At 39.0% G+C, this 22,720-nt stretch overlaps 1 protein-coding gene across 3 annotated transcripts in view; it reads right to left on the bottom strand.

Annotated features, from left to right (window-relative positions):
- Positions 1-453: 453 nt before the first annotated feature.
- Positions 454-22,720, bottom strand: part of Dock11 (dedicator of cytokinesis 11) — a 192,721-nt gene continuing 170,454 nt past the window's right edge. For 2 of the 3 annotated variants that reach the window (XM_040744538.1, XM_040744539.1), the window contains 8 exons: positions 18,250-18,372; positions 16,012-16,125; positions 14,245-14,391; positions 8,654-8,864; positions 8,109-8,299; positions 7,532-7,632; positions 6,004-6,142; positions 454-914 (listed from right to left, as the gene is read on the bottom strand). In XM_040744538.1, the coding sequence (XP_040600472.1) occupies positions 795-914; positions 6,004-6,142; positions 7,532-7,632; positions 8,109-8,299; positions 8,654-8,864; positions 14,245-14,391; positions 16,012-16,125; positions 18,250-18,372 (1,146 nt within the window). In that variant the 3' untranslated portion in view covers positions 454-794. Of the gene's footprint in view, positions 915-1,079; positions 1,098-6,003; positions 6,143-7,531; positions 7,633-8,108; positions 8,300-8,653; positions 8,865-14,244; positions 14,392-16,011; positions 16,126-18,249; positions 18,373-22,720 lie in introns of all 3 variants that reach the window. The other variant, XM_040744541.1, reaches the window with a different exon arrangement.

Below are 22,720 nucleotides of genomic sequence, written 5' to 3'. Positions count from 1 at the left end.
TCATGTAACCACCACGTTCTCTCACAGCGCTAGCTAAGCTTGCAACTGGAGAAAATAGTCACCCCTAAAGCCACCCCCAGGGATCCCTTAAAGGCTTTGAGACTGCATAGGATCTAGACACTACAGAGTCCCAAGGATGTTTTATTTATCTTCACGGACATCCCCAGAAATTCTTTGTGCAGTATGAGGGAGAGAGACCTACTCTGATGCTGAGTGCCTCAAATAAAATGACAAGCAGTAAGGCTTGTGTTTCCAGGATACCCTTCCTTTCTCAAGTTTTCCTGTTAAAGCATGGCTTTGCTTCTTTTTTCACCCTGGCCTTAACTGAGAAGAAGTGATTCAAATTCTCTCCCCAATCACCCATATCCACAGATTCATATGATAATGATGTCAAGTTCTTATCAAGGACAATGCTAAATTCAAAGCATTACTTCCTTCACTTTAAGTTACAAATAAGTTTTACCTTTTATTGGATTCCATTATACAATTGTACATAGTCTTGTTATTATTAAGCAGTAATTAAGCAAATTGAATGAATGGTTTTGAGCTCTACTTTTCAGCATATAGATTTACCTTAAAAAAAAGTACAAACCAAGCACAGTGGTGCAATTTTCCAGGCACTTTCAAGTTGCTTAAATATTTACAAATACGTAAGCACCCTGTATGAAAGCTTGACGATTTTGGTGTTGGGAGGAAACACTCCACACATAACAAATCTCCAATTTTTAACATTTGCACAGCTCTGAATATTCCTGAGAAAAGTCAGTCTCATTGTCATTTCTTTCCAAATCCCTTCATACTTCAGCATATCTTGGGGAACCGTAACCTCTGTCACTTGATGTACCACTAATTGCACAAAATACGTGTAATGTGTTGTTCATCCAGGGAGAATGCATTGTGTCTTCTTGCAATATCTGAAACAAAAACAAACAAAAGAAAAGGCACACAATTAGCACCAACCGAAACTGCTACTGCCAAAAAAAGACTGTGTATACGAAATTACAGGCATATTTTAATTTATCACTGACACTGAGCTATTTAAAATGACAGAAAGCAGAAAGAGCAAAGAATAACATTACCGGCTTCAGTCTTCACAGCTGAGTTACAAAGGCAGCGTATCAAAAAAGCAGAAAAGATCTGGTTACTCTTTAGGATAAACAAAAGGTCAGGAAATGCAAATGTCAATTAAAAGAGACAGGGTTCGACCTTTGACTTCTATTTTAACACGTAATCACAAAAGCTTCAAGTAGGGATTGCCCTTGGAAAAGAGTTTATGGATCATCTATCTACTTTTTAACAGTACTTCTCAGAATCACCCAAGGACTTTTCAAATACTCCTTCCTGCAGACTCAGGATAATACTAAATAAAGATAGAAATAAAAAATGCCTATTTGAAAGAAAATGTGATTCTATTAGGTAATCAATATATAAAAATGAAATAAATATAAAATGTGAGTGTTATGCTTTCCATGTATATAAAGATATGTACATGGGAATACCATGTTGGTATTCATAATTTAAAAGTTAGTCTGCTAATGTGATCAAAAGCCGAAACAACAAATGTTTTATGCTTAGATGAATTAGAGTTCTGACTCAGGTCTTGAGTTTTTTGGTTGGTTTGGTTTTTTAATATTGGGTTTTCGAGGCTGGAAAGCTGCCCAGTGGTTAAGAGCACTTCCTGCTTTTTCAAAGGACCTGAGTTTCGCTCCTAGTACTCTCAGTGGGAGGCTCACACTGCCTCTAACTCCAGCGCCCAGGGATCCGACACCCTCCCTTTTCTTACTGCACACATAGCACATATCACTCACAACCACCCACACACACGAAAAGAAAAGTCTAAAACAAATTTGGGTATGCTGGTTAGTTTGTTTTAATTGAGCACATGAGCACAGGCTAGAGTCAATGGAGAAGAGAGAACCTCAACTGAGAAAAATGTCCCCATCAGACTGGCCTGTAGGCAAACCTGTGGGGGCAGCTTCTTGATTAATGATTTATGTGGGAGGGTCCAGCCCATTGGGTAAGTGGGCCTAATTTTTAGTAAGAAAGTAGGCCGAAGCTGCTGGTGGTGGCGCACACCTTTAGTCCCAGAACTCAGGGGGCAGAGGCAAGCAGATCTCTGTGAGTTCGAAGCCAGACTGATCTACAGACAACTTCCAAAGCAACACAGAGAAACCCTGTCTCTAAAAACAAACAAACAATCAAACAAAAAAGTAGGCTAAGCAAGGCATCAGGAACATGTCAGAAAGCAGCTTTACTCAGTGGTTCCTCTACTGACTTCCCTCAATGACAGACTGTGAGAGGGATGTGTAAACCAAATAAACTGTTTCGTCCCCATGTTGCTTTTGGACAGAATGTTGATCATAGCCACAGAAAATAAACTAGGACATCAGGTTTTTGCAATGACAGTTCTAAGCATCCTATCATTTGTGTTGCTATAAGTCATAGCCTTAAGTCTTACTATAAAGTAATTTCATCTTAGAAAACTCTTAACTCATGACACTAATCTGAAAGCATAGTACAGATTTAACAGATAACTAATCAGTTATTCATGCCTGTCAGCAAATGGGGTGTTCATTGAGACCATGTCTAAAACCTACCAAATGCTATAGTGGCCACCGATAACTCTACCTAAATGATAAATCGGCAATTAAGAATCTTAAATTATGCTGGGTTGCCTTGCCCAGCCTTAATATACAAGGAGGAGCTTAGCTATGTTGGCACCCATGGGAGGCCTGCCCCTTTCTGAACAGAAACAGAGGAGGCATGGATTGGGGGCAGCAGAGGGGAGGTGGCGGAGGAAGTGAGAGGAGAGTGTTGAGAGGAAACTGCGATTGGGACATAAAATAAATTTAAAAATTTAATTAATAAAACATAATCCTAAGTTATTCTTTTAAATTTGTATGCTCATAAGCTTAAAACAAAACGTAAAATATACTTACTTTATTTAAGTATGAAAATGTACTGTATATTTTGGTATACAGTAACAAATTATATTGAAAACAGCCAAGGGAATATTCAGGCCATTTGTGGGGCTTAATAATTTGTGGGGCTCAATGGAACAGTTCCTACTTAAGTATGCATTTACTTATACTATGTCTTATTTTGTGGTGGTATTATCAATCTTAACATATATGACTGAAAACCTTTTTTTAAACCTAATCTCTAATGGAAGGTATGAATTAGTCTATAAAATTTACTATAAAGTTAATGGTTTACATAAATATGAACATATAGAAATGATAAGTTTTCTTAGTTAGCTAATGTCACCTCATGTTAGTCCAAAATATTGGTCTCCAGCTAAGAAACAGTAATGGCTTAATGGAGTAATTGATAGGCAGGTGGGAGACAGCTAGCTGATTTGAAAAATTCATGCTTTAAGGCAGAAAATAACAAAATGACCATTCTAGATATCTTGATGATGGCAGCAATAATAAATTGAATAATTTGCCTTGAATTTGAATAATTTAGAATTCAAGACTAGGCAATGCAGCTGCATGCAAATGAAGTAACTGTCAGACAGTGTACATGTGTTTTAAACAGCATGCGTAATTGCTTTCTATCTTTATGAGGGAGTCACTGTTATTGATTTTTCCATGTACTATGAGGAACGGGGCCCATCAAGCAGACAGCTTCTAAGAACCAGCTACGTGCACTATTTAATAACAGTGCAGTTCAGGACAGTGATGGTGCAGAGAGCTATGTTCCTGCTGTGCTAATGGACGAGAGTGAGATGCAGACAGCAATGGAAGCAGAAAGCTTCCCTGCCTCCCTGGTCTTATCCCATGGCTGCTCTGAGGAGGAAGGCAAAAGGGGCCTCGGAAAGCTCATTGGCAAGAGATGCCTTGCTATTTACATTCAGTCCTAAGAGTAAGGCAAAAAAAGAAGCCGAAGAACACCAAAAGCTCCCCAAGCCTCCAAGGTTCCAGCTACAAAGACTGGATGCTTAGGAGACTGGACTTGGCCTCATTAACCAATTCATTCTGGCTCACCCTGGTTCTCCATAATGAGAAGATGACAATGAATATAAAAGTAAACTCATGCATGGTCACACCCAGTCATGAGATTTCCCATAGCGCTTTAAGTTAAATTGTACCAAAGAAATGCACAGACCTAGAAGTTTAACCGAAAGTCAGCTAGCTTTTGTTGTCTGACAAGTCTTTCTACCATGCACTGGGCAGAGTTATAAGGCAGGCTACGTGAAAGCCTTCCACAGGGAGGGGCTGCCTTCAATCACCGAAATTCAGATTCTAAGACAAATGAACGAACTTCTGCCTTTGCAGGACTAATCTGTGTTTCTTTTCCTCCCCTGGGATGGTGTCTTGCTTATATAGCCCAAGCTGACCTAGAACTCAATATGTAGTCCAGGTTGGCCTTGAATTCACTATCCTCATACTTTGGCCTCCTGAGCACTGGAATTCCAGATGTGCGCCACCCTGCTAGACTTCAAGGGTCAGCTTTCAGACGATATTCTCTGGAGCCTGCCATGGTGGATCATGCCTACAATACTAGCCCTCAGAAGGCAGGGACTGACAGGAAGAGCAGGAATTCAAAACTAGCTTTGGTCGTATGTAAGTTTGAGGCCAGTCTGGGCTATATGAAACCTTGTCTCAGAGAGACAAAGTATTTATCTGTTCCATGTTTTCATTTCTGAGGAAATGAAGAAGGCTTTATGATAAGCTCAAATGCTCTGTCAGTGAGGAACTAGACCATTATGCCACAACTTTTACAAACATGATAAAAATGTTTAAATGGTTAACTGGCAATCCATATGCAAATTCCAGGACCCCAGCAGATAGCCTACCAACACAAGTCAGGATTTCTATAAGGGTCAGGAGATATGTAAAAGTGGTAGGTGCTCAATTTGGCTATGGGAGAGGATCAGATTGGGTGTTCACTTTTATTCTTTCAAGCTGTTTCCCTAAGGGAGTTATAGATGTTACTAACACCCAGTGACTCAGCCTGTCACCTACGTCACAGTTTTAAAAAAACCTTGTTATTGTATTTGCCTATGTGTGATATATGTATTTGTTTATATGGGTGTGTGTACAGGTTCAGGCGTATGCATGGGTTCATGTGGGTGCACTGCATGTCTGTGTGCTCGTGCGTGGAAGTCACAAGGATGACATTGTGTGTCCTCTATTGGGCTCCACTTTGTTTTTTGGAGACAAGGTCTCTTACTGAACTCAGAGACTTGGCTAGACCAGCTGACTAATGAGCTTCAGGTCCTCCTGGAACTCCACTCCAAGCACTGGGGTTACAGGTGTGCACTGCCATGCCTCAGTTTTATGGAGGTGCTAGGGATCTGCACTCAGGTTCTCATGCTTGTGCAACAGGCACTTTACTGACTGAGCATCTTCCCAGTGCCAGTATCTAGCTTCTTATAACCAACATAAGAGCATTATATAGGAAGTTGGCTACTGAGCCAATCTTTTCACCTCTTTGGGATTCTTCTTGAGGGACTCTTGTCAATGTTCAGAAAAGATCAATTTAGATTTGCTTAGCTATTTGTCTTTAATGTCATAGCACAAAGAATCAAATGGTCTCTTACTGATCATTACTTTTGTAGCAGTTTTTGGTAACCGCTTCAAATTTCATTCCTATTACATGACTAAAATGAGATAAGCAAAACTTAAAGTGTAAGGTAATGGGCCAGTAAAATGACTCACCAGCTCAAAATGCTTGCAGTCAAGCCTAGTGACATGTGTTCAATCCCTGAACTCCCATGATGGAAGGAAAGAACTGATTACTGGATGTTTTCCTCTCATCTCCACATACACATCATAGCACACATGTGTCATGTTATATGCACACTGTGGCATATTTACAACACACACCTACCTACCCACGCACATCCACACATGCATACATTAAATTAAAATGCAATAAAAATTTAATATAAACTAAATAATTTTAGGGTAACACATATCAAACTAATATATTTTGCTAAGTAGTACTTTAGGGGCCCCAGATTCTGTCCTCGTTTTTAAGAATGTTAATACTTGCCTGCTCATGGATAATGTCAGACAATTCCTTTACCATGTCTCTAAAATTTGATTTTAGCCCTTCATGATACTCGACTTGATCCTCCTTAATTAACCGCTCATTTAGTTCAAGTGCAATGCTACATGCCTGTATGAATTTCCTGTGGATGAAAATAAAAACACAAAAGATTTAAGTTTTAGTGATTCTTACAAATTATCAGTAACTATCCGTTTGACAATTTACTTTGACTATGACTTTCTCAAAAAAGATTGGAATTTCCCACTTTCTTACTATTAGTTATGGTTACTTCTTAAGTCTGAAATACATTTTAACTTTCTTTTTTTATCTTTCTTCTCTGGTTTCTGATCTGTTTTAAAACCTGGCTCAGTACCTGGTGCACACGCCTTTAATACCATCACTCAATAGGCAGAGGCAGGTCAGTCTCTGTGAATTTGAGGTCAGCCTGGTCTACATAGCCAGCTCTGACTAGCTAAGGCAATATAGTGAGACACTGTCTCAATATAAAACAAATACGAGCTTAAAATATATGCCTCCTAGGAAGATTAATGGAGTTATTTACTATCACCCATTCAAACAAAATTTATTTGGGGCTTTCCATTTGGCCAGTAGTCTTGTGTGTTACAAGTGTGAAGTACTTGGGCTGGTAGGAATAGGGACAAAGAGTAGAGAACTATCATAAATGTCTTTTCCCCATAGTTCTAATGTTTATATTAATTTTCATTCATTTATTTTTCATGTGTTTAATGCATACAGTTAAGAGTGGATGCACAAGGAGAAAAAGTACCCCCATTGTCTGCATGTTTAGTATTCTTGTCATAGCAACTAGTAGTATCTTTTGTACATACCAGGCATATACTTTAACAAATATTGGTGAATGGATGAGTTACAGGCTACTCTGCAACCTGGAATAGATGACGACTCACAGACAGAAAAAGTAAATAAAAGCCAGGAGCAAACAGATGTATAGGTCAGTATCTTTCTCCATAGTCTATTTTCCTCTATTTGTCCTCATGTTCTACAATGAAATCGTTTACATATGAATCAGATTTTTTTTTCCTGACTGATCAGACATGCCTTAACTTACAGGGCTCCAGACTGCAGACAAGGTAAGGCATTCTCCAGACCTGCAGAGTTCAAGTGGAAGTGAGAACACAGGGAGCAGAAGGAAGTCTGGGCAACCTTTCCAGCTCCACTTCAGTCCTTCCCTAAATGGTCTGAAATGCTATAACGCAAGGTCAATCGGGCAAAGAAGGAAATCATGTAATGAATGTAGGCTGTGTTTGTGTCACTTAAAATATCCAAAGCAATAAAGCAAGCTGGCTTACTTAATCCCTTGGGTCACAGGAGCTGTGTTAGTATCTCCGAGCATGAAACAGATCATATGGTTCCTAACTACTTAAAGTGCCATTTAGAGGTCAATTAATCAGTGCAAATGCAGGATTCAGAGAATGTCCTTACTTGGTGAACATTTGTATTGCTGTTTGTTGGAAGAAAAGAATAGACATATGATCTGAAAACTAACACTTACCTAAACATGTCTTTCAACTCATTCACTTTCTTAGGTGGGTACTTGGTAGCTTGACTTTCATTTAAGAAAGCCCTTGCATAGGCTAAAGGACCAGCATTGACCTAAGTTACAAAAGAGAAAAAAATGACAGTGTGGTCAGCATGTAATGAGAAGATTTTGCATTTTCCTTTTCATTACAACCCAACAAAGGCTGAGGGGATAACAGATACACAATAAAATACAGAGGAAACCCATGGCTTAGAGAGAGATTTGTTTACTAGGCTTATGAGAAGTTTGTGTGAAAAATCATTAACTAAAGGGATTAATCTGGTAAAACGATACACCAATAAATTAGTTAATGATTTCTGATGTATAAATACAGGGCTTGGCTTAGAGGTTTATGTTAAAGTCCTCTCACATAATGCACAATTCACATAAATCGAATGTGATTAATTTCTTATGTTAAAAAATAACACAGATCTTGTTTCATACCCAGTAAGAACAAAACATGCAACTGCAGTTAGTGTTTGCTCTGTGCCCTTACAAAAGTGAAAGAGACGTCAAAAGCCTTTTTGTGCTTATCGGGCCGCCAGCGTACCTGCACGGAGACGCAGCCCTGCAGCTTCAGCTGCAGCTGAATCATGTCCACATCTGCTGAGGAGCACAGCTTCTGCAGCTCTGCAGTTCTGTCTTTTATTTCATCAGTAGCAACGTCAATTGGTTTCAAATTCACCTGCTGTTCACAGGTTATAGGAATCCTCTTTTTCACATACGGAAATGAGTTTGAAGCTAGGAAAACGCAATGGCCAATTTTAGAAAATCATTTATTCTGTAGAACTCAAGGGAAAAAACCCACAATCACCTTGTTTATGCCGTCTCCTTTTTCTAGAAAAATGCCTTAGGGTGCCAACTAGTTCCTTCTCCTTCAGGATGAAAAGATAAATTATCTTTATGAGACACCTCTAAGCAATTAGGAATGGCATATGGGGGAGTGATGTTTTATTACAAGGACATGATTATATAAACTTGTAAAATAACAAATGATTAAAATTTCAGTTACGTGCTCCTGCTGGCCAGCTGGTATTTGTGTATATGAGAAAGTACCAAGACAGATACGGAAGTAACATAAAGATTCCTACTCACTGGTCAAGATGGTTCGGCGTTTACACTGTTCTTCTATGCAGCCATGCTTTTTGCCCGATAAGGTATAAGGGGCCTCAAAAACAAATCTGTTGATATTATGATTCCTTTCAAACTCTGTCTTTCTTTCTGTGAGTTCTTTGTCATCAAAATAGGGCTTCACATAAGTGACTTGTATGTGAGCAAATTTTGGATCAAGGTCTTTGGCATTTACCTATAAAGAAAGTTGTTTGTCTTTTTTTAAAACCAAAATCAATGGAAAGCAAATGGAAGCATAGCTTATTGCTTTGAGACCACACTAGAAACACTGGCATTACATTTGTGCTCCTGATTGACTGGAAAACTCCCTGGGGGAGATCGTAGCTGTGTTTTACAGATAACTTACTTATGATTATAAGGAAGGTGCCGAAAACCTGTAGCGATCACAGAAACATAGGAAGAACAGAAAACACCACTGTAATCTTAGTCCATATCAATTAGCATTATCCACATTTCACAGATTTCTTTCTATTTGTTTGTATGCATATATTCTGAAAATTGGCATCATACTGAACAGTTTTATAATCTGATTCCTTAAACATTTATTAAAATAGTTCTGCAATATATGTCTACCGCAATAAGAAGGTGTTCTAACTACTATAGCTTTTACAGGAGCATCGGCACTATTTGTTTGTATTATTTGAGACAGGGTTTCACACTGTATCTCAGGATGGCCTGGAATTCACTAGGTAATAATGCACAGCAGCTCTGAACTTGCAGCTGTTCTCCCACTTCAGCCTTGTCAGGATTAGAATTACAGGTGTGAAGCACCACATGTGGCTTGGTATGACTTTTAGTGGCTGAATGAATACAAGTAAGTTACTGGTTCATTCCCTTACTAACAGACACATTGGTAATATTTTTAATGTTTTGCTATTGCAAGTCATATTTTGGTGAACGTTCTTGAATTTATGTGTGCTTTTTTCTTCTGATTCTTTGCCTTAGGATACATTCTTAAAAGAAAAAAATAGTTCAAAGAGTTACATAGCCTTAAAGATTTTAATAATTTACCTAATTATGCTACAAAGTAGCCTACCAATTTGGATATCCACAAACACTGTTTGATCACATGAGCAGATATTTTAAAAGATTTTATTTTTATATTTTTATTTTATGTGTATGAGAGTTTGCCTACATGTATGTATGTGCACCATGTGCATGCAATGCTCTCCAAGGCCAGAAGTGAACATCAAAATCACTGGAACTGGTGTTAAAGATGGTTGTGAGCCATCATGTGGGTTCTGGGAACTGAGCCTGGGTCCTCTAAAAGAGAAGCAAGTGCACTTAACCACTGAGACATCTCTTCTGCCTTCAAGAGCAGTATTCTTGCCTACATCAGTTTAACCCTAGCAAGCAGAGGAAAGGGATCATAAGAAAACAATGACTCTATGTGGAAGATATAGACGTTTAGTTGTAGAATTGGGGATGTAATTCAACTGGTAGGGTGCCTGTCCAACATGTACAAAGTACTCGGTTCAAGTACCAGTAGTAACAACAACAAAACACAAAGGCTAGTAGAGTTGCTGGCCATTTCAATGAGGCATCTAAATTCCATGCCAAGTATTGCTGCTGCTGTCCTTGCTGAAGATTCACTAGTGGATTCTCAAACTCTAGCATTTCTCCTTAACTCGTGATAAAACTCAGGATCTACTTTCAGTGTTTTCTCAACAAAATCTGCCTTGTGTCCCGGGTGCCGGAGACTTGCTTAGTCTTTTATCAGTCATGTCTGTTTGTGTTTAGTGGAAACAAACAAATAAAACTAACAAAAATCTCCCTGCAAACAGTCTCTGTATCTTTTTACCCTCCACATATGCAGGGGATAATATTGTACGAACACTGGTTAACCTCTTTAAACCTCTTCTATTTACTTGGCTCACTCTAGAAGCATTAACCTTTCCTTCCTGTTACACTTATCTTAGCCAAAAGGCTCAGAAATAATTCTCTCACGTATAAAAGCTGGACTTTTCTAGAAAAACCTCAGTCAAAGTAATTATTTAGATAAAATGAAACATAAATAGGAAGTAAAAGGTCAAGTAGTACACAGGGTATATATGAATAGCAAAAAAAGAAAAAAACCCCACCCTAGCCAAGTCTCTAGGCCAATTTCTCAGGGATAATCAACAGCAACATTAAAAAAATGTATCTTTGACTGTAGATATTTCCTAAACATGTAAAGATAAGTTTATGTGGATTTCCAGTTTTGATACAAATGTACTTACTATCCCTACTGCACTGCATCTTGCTTTTTATTCTTTAATGCCATATTTTGATATCATCATACTAATATGATAAACCGTTCATGCTGCCAGACATGGTGGCTAATAATATCTATACTCCTAGCACTTGTGAAGCTGAAAGAGCTTGAAGTCAACCTGTACTACCCAGGGAATTCCTAGCCTGCCTGAGCTACAAAGTGAGACTCTGTTCTAGCCCCCCCCAAAACACAATAAAAATAAATCATTCTTTTCATTCCTAGGAGGCTGCATTAAAAAGTATTACTACTATACATTATTACTACCATGAAGGAAGCTATATGAGTATCAGGCTCTTCCCAGACTTTTATAGCACTAAACAAATAACCTTATAAAATAATGTAAATATAATATAAAACTTTAAACATGACATTTTTGGGCCAAAGGACACATGCATTTAAGATACTGGAAGATGCTGCTAAACTTCTATTCAAATTGCCTGTGCCTTCAAGCAGATTTTGTTGTTTGGCAAGCACAAACAGTGATTTGGTTTTGGTTTTGTTTTTCTTGGCATGGCAGCTCAGGTTCATAATCTTCTCCCCTTCCCAAACACACACACACACAAGGAATGCTTTTAATTTTACTTTTAAATGTCAAAAAATGAATACCTTATGTAAAGTGGCAAAAATAGTTGCAGAGAATCTATGAATTACAGTTTTGCCTTAAACTATCTCAGGATGACTTATGACAGCAAATACAACATAAATGATAGGCATTGCTTGTTATCCTATGTTAGTTAGGGAACAGTTAGAAGGAAAACATCTTTTGGGTATGGAAATGTAAGTCTAGACTTTCAGGCCTCAGAAGGAGAAGGCACGTCCTGCATTTTAGGCCCCTGCCTCGTTAATATCCTGTTAAAAAATGTTTGGCCAGCATGAGTGTTGTGTAACAATTTCCTACAGGGTAAAGCCCTCCATCTTGCTCTCTAAGATACAGGCTATTCTAAAGAGGGTGAAACATTGCATTCTTCATGAAGCTCATAAAGAGACACAATGTTCTTGAACACAAAACATTCCATCTTGCAGGAAAGCTTAGTTAAGAAAGTAAGGAACTCAGTAGCCTCATGGAGTCCCTGAAACCGACCATATTCACTAGGTCTCTCCTTTGCCAAGGACTGCTGAGAGACATTCACAGACAACTGTCAGGAAGCAGCTCATCCCATATGATCTGCCTGAAAGAGACACTTTCTAATCTGCAGAACTGCCTCCTTTTGTGAGCTCTTATTTATGCTAGGGTGGGCTTTTGGTGATACATCTGTCTTCATGTCCCTTCTAGTCTAGTAACTAACATCTATACCTATAAATAACCTTGATAAAACTCACTGGTTCGACAAACTGAACGTTGGTTGCATCCTTACTTTGGCCCATCACTGGTTTTCTATCTGGGATGAGTAGATGTTTGTTCATGTGTCCCTGGGAATAGTTACATAGGGAATTCCAGATCAGCTGGAGCTACAAAGTAAGAGTTTGTCTCACAACAAAGCAAAAAAAAACCAAGTCTGCACCTGTGCGGGACAGACTCAATGTTTTCTGAACATTTCATATCCATGGTTGCTTGGCTTTGTGGCTATAGAATAAACAGCTACAAGGGGTTGGCTGTACTTTATACAAATAGGAATGGCTTCTTGTATTCCACCTGTGAGAAGTGCAGAATGATGTCAGGAGTCCTGACAGTCCTCTATCAGCGGCACTACTGGGCTAGGTTTTCAGAGGCAGAATGAAAGAAAAAGATCCACATGGTCCAAATAGGCTCACCCATCACTTGTACAGTGTTCAACACGGGCGTGAGCTGAGACTCTGTGGCTGCAAGGACAGGGAATTTTCTATTATCGATTCAATGAAAACTCCACAAAACTAGTGAAACTGATAGAGAAGTAGAGAGATATTGCCAAATATTCATTTGGAACCTTTTGTCACATCTATTTTTAAAGGTCTGAAGCCTATGTTCAAGATAAGACCATTCCCAAGAGATACAGACCTGTCTAGAAAGTGAAACAATGGGATTTTTCTCTCTGTCTACTTGATTTCAGGTGCATTGTTGAAAGCTACTGAGTTAATGTAGTCATAAAACCTGCACAGTGGAAGTGTAATGAACTCTGATCCTGGCAACTTAGCTCGCAGGCATTCTGACCTGTTTCCCAAAGACTGTCTGGAAAGAGTGTTGCATTCCCTACAGAACAGCGTCTCTTGCTAGAATTTTTCACACCTTGTTATGGCAGAGTCCTTTAGATGGATAATATTTAGGGCAAGACCAAAGATATCTCTCATTAGAAATGCAGCCATGGCCCATGTTTGGAATCACAGCACTAGAGAAGTTGAAGGGGGAGGACTGTTGTGAGAGTGAGACCAGCCAAAACCCGAAACCACACATTGGGGAGATGGGGAGCTGCAGTAAAACCCTTGACAGTACAGACACGAGGACCTGAGTTTGAGTCCCAAAACCATGTAGAAAAGCTGGTGTGTCAGCGCACACGTGTAATCCTAGTCCCAGGTTCAGGTGGAGAGTGACTAAAGAAGACATTCAACACTGAACACGGACTTCCACCTTCCATATGCATGTGTTCACATGTGCATATAAACACATAACGCACACACACAAAATAATAACAACAATAATAAAATGTAAGTATGGTCACTCTTGTTGAATTAGGGCTATTTTAGCACAATATAACAGCCCTCTGTGCCTCTGGATGATTTTAGTTCTACGGTAGCCAACTAAGAATCCAATTAAGAATCATGCTGTACTTAATATGAGGGTTTGTGCCTAGTTTTGTTGTAGGTTGCTATGCTGTGTTCAGTTGATATCCCTGGAAGAACTGCTCTTTTCTGAAGGGAAACGGGGAGAAGTGAGTCTAGGGCAGAGGGTAGGTGTGGGGGAGGGGGAGGACTGGGAAAGGCGGAGGGAGGGGAAGCTGCAGTTAGGATATAATGTATGAGAATGTTCAATAGCTGAACTGTATTAAACATCATCTCTTCTTTTATTATTAATGAATGCTTTTAATGTAACTCTGTAGTCACTTTCTATATAGTAACTCATTTAATGTGTATAACAACGTCATGAGGAAGGCATTCATCTTCGTGCTACAAATGAGAAAAATGAAGCATAGAGGGGTTAAGTGATTTTCCGATAGTCACACAGCAGAGAATAGAGATTTGAGCCCTGGCCTCCCTGATTTCAAAGCCTCCATTCTTTTCTGTCAATGTCTGTGGACTCTACAGCCATGCTTCTATCCCACATATCAGGAGCAATGTGCTGATCCTGGAATAAATGAACAGTGATTTCCAAATGCATGGCATAGGTTACCTTGTCTGAGTCCTGAATTATTTTGACATTTTCAGTACCAAATTTTTCACCATAAAGTTTCACAAGTCTCAAGGAAATTTCTGAAAGGCCTGTGAGCTTGGGTTCTTTATAGATGTATTCTTTGCCATCTTCTTCTTCAAAAAAAGACTGTTACAAAGGTAAACAAATAAGAGTTTAAAATAGTATATATAAAAAGCATTCAAGGAAAATCTGCAAAACTAGTGACAATATATTTGAATACACTTAAAATAATACTTAATAATATTAGTTTTAACATATTTTTGCTGGCTAGATTTATATCACCTTGACATGCCTAGAATAATTTGGGAAGTTGGAACCTCGATAGAGAAAAATGCCTTATCAGATAGATGTGTGGGGCATTTTCTTACTTAATGATTGATGTGTGAGGGTCCCACTCACTGTGAAATGGAACCAACCCTGGACAGGTGGTCCTAGGGTCTATAAGAAAGCAGGCTGAGCAAGCCATTAGTAAACAGCATCCTCCATGGCCTCTGCATCAGTTCCTGCCTCCAGGTTCCTGCCCTGTGTTCCTTCTCTGACTTCCCTCAGAAATGGAGTGTGGTAGAGAATTGTAAGCTGAAATTAAATCCTTTCTTCTTCAAGTTAGATTTTCTTTCTTCTGTGTATAATCACATTCATAAATATATGAACACATTATTGGTAGAAGGAAGAAACTAACATGGATTTGTTTTTCATTTTCAAGTACTTTATCAATAAGAATGCTTTCCAGTCTTGACCCCTTTGGTTCGACCCACAGAAACAGCTGACCTGAACAAGGGAGAGCTCTTGAACCCCAGACTGCTGGCTGTGAGGCCAGCATGGGACTAATCCAGACCCCCTGAATGTAGGTGTCAGTAAGGAGGCCTCAGTAATCTATGGGGCCTTGGGTAGTAGATAAGTATTTATCCCTGGCATACAAATGGACTTTGGGAGCCCATTCCATGTGGAGGGATGCTCTCTCAGCCTGGACTCTTGGGAAAGGGCCTAGGTCCTGCCCTGAATGAAATGACAGACTCTGGAGATCCTCCATAGAGAGCCTCACCATCAGTTCGGTAACGGAGTGGGGATTAGGTTGGGGGCTGAGGAGGCTGGGGGGGGGAGTGGCAGAGGAGGGGAGGGAGAAGGAGCTGGGATTCACATGTGAAACAAGCTTGTTTCTAATTTAAATAAAAAATCTTTAAAAAATGGTTGCCATAGTCTTTCATGTATTCTTTTTTAAAAGATTTTTTGCTCTTTAAATTTTTAAATTATTTATTGTATTTTTTAATTTTATGTGCATTGGTGTTTTTACCTGCATGTGTGTCTGTGTGAAAGTGTCAGGACTCCTGGAGTTGCAATTACAGATAGTGGTGAGCTGCCGTGGTGGATGCTGGGGATTGAACTCGGGTCCCTTAGGAGAGCAGCCAGTGCTTGCTCATAAACACTGAGTCTTTTCTCTAGTCCCCTTCCACATGTCCTCAATCTGTTTTGAATTACAAAGTTTAACTACTAGATACTTAACATACTTAACGTATACTACAGAAACTTAATAGAGAATCAAACTGAGGGAGAAATCCACACCTTGCATCCCTGACCTAATTAGACAGGAGAACCAAAGTGAATAAGAACAAAAGGGGCTTCCAACTGTGCGAAAAGCAAGACAGAATTCCAGAAGCAACAACTGTACAAAGGCCATCTAATAAGTCAAAGGAGAACATTTAAAAAGCCCAAAAGCTTGATGAATGAACTTTACTAAAGAACACTTACCTGGCCATAAAAGGCAACTCTGAAGAAAGTACCTAAAAGTCTTTTTTTGGTGTGCATAACCTCCAAAATTTTTGTGTAAGCGCCATGAAGAGTTCTATAGACTTGAGTCAATTTCTGAAAATGAGAATATACATTTGTGTTTTTGCCAGTCATTAAGTGATATCAAGATCTACATACAAGAGTTTAAAAAAACACCAATGTTTAGTTTTTCTTAATGTGGACATTTTTATTGCTTGTTTATTTTATTTTATTTTTGAGACAGGGTTTTGCTATATAGGCCAGGATGGCCTGGTACTCACTTTAGTACCAGGCCATCCTGGGCTGTTAGGAAGACCTCATCTCAAAAGATGCAATCAATGGGGTCGGGCTGCAGCTGAGTGGTAGAGAACTTGCCTAACACGTGTGATAGCCTGGGCTCAATCCCCAGAAGTGCAAAAACATTTTATATTATGTGAATATGTGAGTTTTACCTGGTTGTGTAAATTAAACCTTTTAAATTCTTTTTTATTTAATTTTTACGTGTGTGAGTGTTTTGCCTACAGGTATGCCTGTGTATCACAGAGGTCAGAAAAGGGCATCAGATCCCTTGGAACTGAATTCATGGATGGTTGTGAGACACCATGTCAGTGCCAGAAACTGAACCCAGGTCCTCTGCAAGAGCAACAGGTGTTTTTAACTGCTGAGCTGTTTCTCTAGCCCGATTTTTAAATTCTTTCAAACATTTTTTGTTTGGTGAACTGATGGGGGAAGTCCTGTGTATATGTCAATAAAGCACTGTTGGCCACTAGGGAAGCAAGATAGGTGCGACTAGGAGTCCAGGAGGACTCTGGGTAGGAGAAACACAGAGAGTCGAGATGTAACCGCCATGGGGTAGGAAGCCCGGAAATTTCTCCGGTAAGAGAAATACTTAGATTAACAATTATGGGGTAAATACTTAAGTCAGAGCTAGCCAGTAAGAAACAAGCAAGGCCAACAGTTTCATAATTAATGTAGCCTCCTGTGTGTTTATTTGGGGCTGATGCGGCTCTGGAACCAGGCTGGCGGGAAGGCTTCTCTCAACAAAATGGTACCTTTACAGTGAACCAATGAGTTTTATGGGGTTTATTGACAGGAGTGTGAGTGAAATAATCTCTTAAAGGGGCAAAAATGACTCAAAGACAGCTGCATCACCAAAGTCCACCCCAGCGTGACTGACAGTTCATGAAAGGCTGAAGGCCTGGAGCACACTGCACAATTTGCAGGCAGCTCAGCTGATCTGACCATTTATAATGGTAAGGGAGGGGCTTAGCACCTGTGGTCAACTTCAGGAACTTCCTGAAGCCTTTGAGTTTAAAACAGGTTTTGTTGTTGTTGTTGTTGTTGTAGTTATTTTGACACAGGGTCTTGCTATACAGTCTAGGCTGGCCTCGAACTTGAGGGAATTATTCTGTCTCAGCTCCATAAGATAGTGAGATTATAGGTGTAAATTACCTTGCTCGGCTCATCTCACTCCTACTCTCAAAATAGCTTGAATTCCAATTCATGTTCTTTCCCTTTTCTGTGCAGTTACAGTAGAGATTATGATATGAACTCAGACTTGATAATAAAAAAATTTCTGTCCTAGGCCATGTGGTGGTGGCGCACGCCTTTAATCACAGCATTCAGGAGGCAGAGGCAGGCAGATCTCTGTGAGTTTGAGACCAGCCTGATCTACTGAGCAAGTTCCAGGACAGGCTCCAAAACAATACAGAGAAACCCTGTCTCAAAAAACCAAAAAATAATCTTTCCTATACATATGGCAGTAGCTGTTCACTACACTACTATAGAATTGATCAACAGTTTTCCTGGCAGGCCAAATTGATAAACAAACCCTCACAGCTGAGTTATTACTGGTATCACACCATGTTTCTTCATCACAGTCCCTGCACTCAAGTTCAAACAATAGAATCAGGTTTCTATGTCTTTCTTGGGCAATATGGAGATTTGGTAGTGTTTACAATCTAGAGAGAAAAGTTACAATCTGGCCTGGGTGCTATCTGGGAGATACAGCATGTGCCCAAGGTCTTGCTGTCCATCCCTGGCACCGCAAACAAAAATGGTATTTATTCTATGAGAAAATTCCAGTGTCATAATATGATGAACCAGCTATTTTCTTCAAAAGACATCAGAGTAAAACGACAGAAGCAACATTATGTTAGTGTTTGGCCAAGACTGAAACAAAGTATGTAAGGTAATGATGCCAGTCTGTCCATTGCTTACCTCAAACTCACGGCGTTTCTCATAAATTGGTATAATCAACTTGGAAATCTCAGAAATTACTTCATAACGCTCTGCCTTCCACAAGCCATCCACACACTGTTCTAGCAACTCCAGCAAAACCTCCTGCATTAGGAGAAATATTAGGATATTAAAATAGCTTTATACAAATCAATTTCTAACCATTTGAACTTACTAAAGAACAAACAAAATGGACTAAGTTCAAGCAAATGTACAGAGGCATATTTGTAAGACCACATCCCCCCCCCCAACTCCACTTCTTTCTTTTGAAACAGGATAGAGCTATGGAGCTCAGGCTGTCTGTACTCTAACTGGTGAGCTTTCTGCCTCAGTCTCATTGAATGTTGGGATTAAAGGTATGTGCCAGCATATATAGCTGCACAACAGTATTTTCTAAATCAAATGTTACAAGTACTGCAAAATTAGAAATATTTCTAAATTATGAAGTCAATGTCAACAGTAAACTATATAGGTTTTGTTTAAGTGAAAATAGAGACTTTACTTGCAGATAATATCATGCTGACTTGAATCTTTTGGTTGCTGCTAATTTTTTACTAAATTGACCTTTTTTCATATTGTAACTATATTTGCATAAAACATTAGTCTTAAGAGAATGTGACAGATTTTCAAGCTATGGCATTCATGATTTAGGTCTTTATTAAACTGATACAATCCAGGGAAAGAACGCTTCTGTCCTATGATTTGAAAATTAGGGACAGGAAAATATCCTATGATAGAGCTCTCTTGCCTTCCAGAATCATAACAGATCTTGAGACAGTTTTGTGAAGCATCACCTCATGTTCTCAACAACAAAAGATGAGGCCAACGGTTGTACTGTTGGCTACAAGTTTTAGTAACTTGTTTTCTTTCAGATCTAGGGAACTGATTGACCAAATGACCTGTTTGTCCCTTAGACGACAGAACTCAGCCTCTAGTTCTCATTCATATGTAGCATTGTTAGCTGGAAAATTAGGGCAGTTTTTACTTTATCCTGTTATGCGCTGAACTGCACTTCCCTACATGGTAAACTGAAGTTCTCATCTACCTCAGAATGTGACCTGATCTGGGGAAAGGTTGTTAAAGATACAATGGATTAAGATGAATATACTGCTACAAGGTGAGCCCTTAAGCCAAAATGGTTGGGATCTTTATGAGACACTGCAGGTATCCACGGAAAATACCATGTGGCGACATAGACAGAATCCATGTAGCAAGCCAAGGAATGGCAAGAATCAACAGCTATCAGCAGAAGGCGGAGTAGACCCCTGATGAAACCTTAGATTCTGATTTCTGGACTCCAGAACATTGAGGCAAGACATTTATGTTGGGGGTACTTTGACATGGCAGCCTAGTGCTATGGTCTTAATATTTGATTCCCTCACATTCACATGGGGAAATTTTAACCCTCCAGATGATAGTATCAGAAGGTGAGGCATTTCAGGGTGATGATGTCATAAGACAGAGCAACCATGAATAAGATTTCAAGCACCCTTTCAAAATAAATCCCAGAGACTTAGCTCATCCCTTCTACCATGTAAGTGAACAGCAAGTAGAGGTCATCTGTGAACTGAGAAATTTGCCCTCCCTGGACACATTAATTACTGGTGCTTTGATTTTGGATTTCCCATCCTCTAGAACTCTGAGAAATTCATTTCTGCTGTTAATTAGCTACCTAGTCTATGGTGTTGTTATCACAATTGAGTGTTAAAATAGTTTTATACAAATCAATTCCGAGCAAATTTAACCATCTAGGAAACTAATACAATCCCTTCCTTCATTCATCCTCTAAGCCCTGTCACTTTTACTTTCTAGATATTTCTCAAATGTGAGCCTGCTTCTCCATTTCTACGTTTATTGTTAAGGCTCAAGACTCCACTGCTTCTTTTTTTCTTCCCTTTTTCCCATCAGTTTTTCCCCAAATTAATCTTTCTCACTCTAGCCTTTGCACGTCCCAATACATGCTCTACAGTAGACCAGAGGGTTCTGATCATGTCATTGAAAATCTGAAAACATCCCATCACTCACAGAACAAGTTCCTTCATGTGGCACACAAGGCTTGCAGTGATATGGTTAATGCGTCTATGATCTCCTCATTCAACAAGCCAAGTGCTCCAATAACAGAGAAAAGCTTACTAGTAATTCTAATAAAATACCCTCTGCCCTTCGAGCCCCTCTTTAGAATAGCTTAGGTACTACCCTTCTAGATGTTTTTCCTGGTCCAGATAAAGAAGGCAAGGAACAAACACTTTGTTCCCCATTCTACCAATCAATGGGGTAAATATTTATATTTCTACAATATTTGCACACTGTCTAGGTAGCTGACATTCCAAATAAGCTGTGATTCTTTAAGGGTGGGAACAACCTTATTTATTTAGACTTTCTTTGTTAACTCATAATCAATGTGACTACTTGAATAAAGTGTCAGTGTATTAACGTTCAATGGCTATGTTAAGAATTTCATCAGGTTGCGTATGGTGGCACATACCTCTAATTATAGTGCTCAGGAGGCAGAGGCAGATCGAACTCTGTGAGTTCAAGGCCAGCCTGGTTTATATGGCAAGTTTCAGGCCAACCAGGGCTACACAGTGGGATCCTGTCTCAAAATATCAAAAAGTCAATTACAAACTAATGGTGCTTATTTCAGGAACTGAAAGTTGTTTAGTAATTATAAAAATAATCAAGGGATATACCACTATATAAGCCTAATAAGCAAAATAACAAGCAAGTGCAGAAAAAGGTGTTTAATCAGATACATACAAGTAATATATATATGCATTTAGAAATACACATACATGTTAACAACAATGAGAGAAAATGAGGCCATGAATCTCAAAAACAGTGGGGGGGTATATGGGAAGATTTGAAGGGAGGAAAGAAAAGGGGGAAGTGATGTAAATATAATCTCAAAAATAAAAAAAATATTAAAAATAAATTTTTTTGGTTTTATGAGGAAGGGTTTCTCTGTATTGTTTTGGAGGCTGTCGGTCCAGCCCGGCCTCAAACTCACAGAGATCCGCCTGCCTGTGCCTCCCGAGTGCTGGGATTAAAGGCGTGTGCCACCACCGCCCGGCAAAAATAAATTTTTAAAATTATCATATACCAATATTTTCTAACTAAGTATATGTTCATGATAGTAAAAAAAAAAACTCAGGATAAAAATGAATAGGAGGGACCTCTCTTGATCTCAAAGAACATCTACTATACATTTAAGTCTAAACACTGTTATTCTAAACCAGGGGACAATGCAAGGATGATCAGCACCACCCTAGAGGTCTGAAATAGTGAAATATGGCAATCAAAAGGAAAAAGGCACACAGCATACACACCAACAGAGGTAAAATTGTATTCCTGTGTAGATGGCATGACTGCATATGCCCTAAATCATAGAGAATACACAAATGACGATAGTAAAGTTGACAAGCAAATTTAGCCACTTAGAAAACACAAAGTCAACATACAAAGTTGGTGAGATTTCTATATACTAGCAACAATGCATTTTGTAAAATAAAATAGAACAAAGTCTAGTAAGTGAAGGCTTGTAATCATAGCCACTCTGAAGGATAAGACATAAGGCTTACAAGTTTAAGGTCTGTCTGTACTCTAGAGTGAGTTCAAGGGAAGTTTATGTAAGAATTTATATAAGTGGGACCCTATCTCAAAAAGTGAAAAAGGGCTAGGGATATAGCTTATCACTTGCCTAGTATGTGTAAAGTCCTTGGTTCAATTCTCCCCAACCCCTCAAAAAAAGGAAAAGCATAAAATGTAGGCAATAATATTTATGACAGCATTAAAGCACCAAATATCTGATAATAAATCAGTAATAAAATTTTACCCTAAAAACTGCAAAATATTGCTGTGGTAAGTTAAAGATAGCCTACATGTTTACTGATTGGCAGTCATTATTGTTACCTGCTTCATTCTTTATATAGTAGCATAAATTTAACAAAATTCCAACCTTCTATTTCCAAAAGGTCATTTTCGAGAAAATATGACTGAAATCTTATAAGGAAATTCAAATTTTACGTAATTGTTTTTAATCACTGAGAAAGAATAAAGTTAAAGAACTAACACTATCTGAGCTTACAACCTCTCATAAAGCCATGGTAATAAAAACAGTATGGACCCTACATGCCAGCTCAAACTGATGGATCTTCTTATTGTAATAGATGGACACCCTTGCAGAAAGCCACAACTGGTCACAGAATGCAGAGAACAAGTGATGTTGGGCTACTCGGCCCCAGTTGATATAACTACACCCAAGGTTGAGGAAGCATCAAAGAAGAGGGCAGGAAAACTGTAAGAGCCAGCGGACCAGAAGTCTACTGTGAGATTGTGCCTTGTGGCTATGGCAGTGAAGCTACACCCATAAAAAAGCTCAACAACAGGGCCACCTAAAGGACAACTGAACAAATCTAATGCCAATTGAAATTCCAACTATGGATGGAGGAAATTT

Source organism: Mesocricetus auratus, unplaced genomic scaffold, assembly GCF_017639785.1.
Source record: "Mesocricetus auratus isolate SY011 unplaced genomic scaffold, BCM_Maur_2.0 Super-Scaffold_100003, whole genome shotgun sequence".
NCBI classification, from domain to species: Eukaryota; Metazoa; Chordata; class Mammalia; order Rodentia; family Cricetidae; genus Mesocricetus; species Mesocricetus auratus.
The sequence above is the reverse complement of the archived record's forward strand: the minus strand, read 5'-3'. Positions and strand labels throughout refer to the sequence as shown.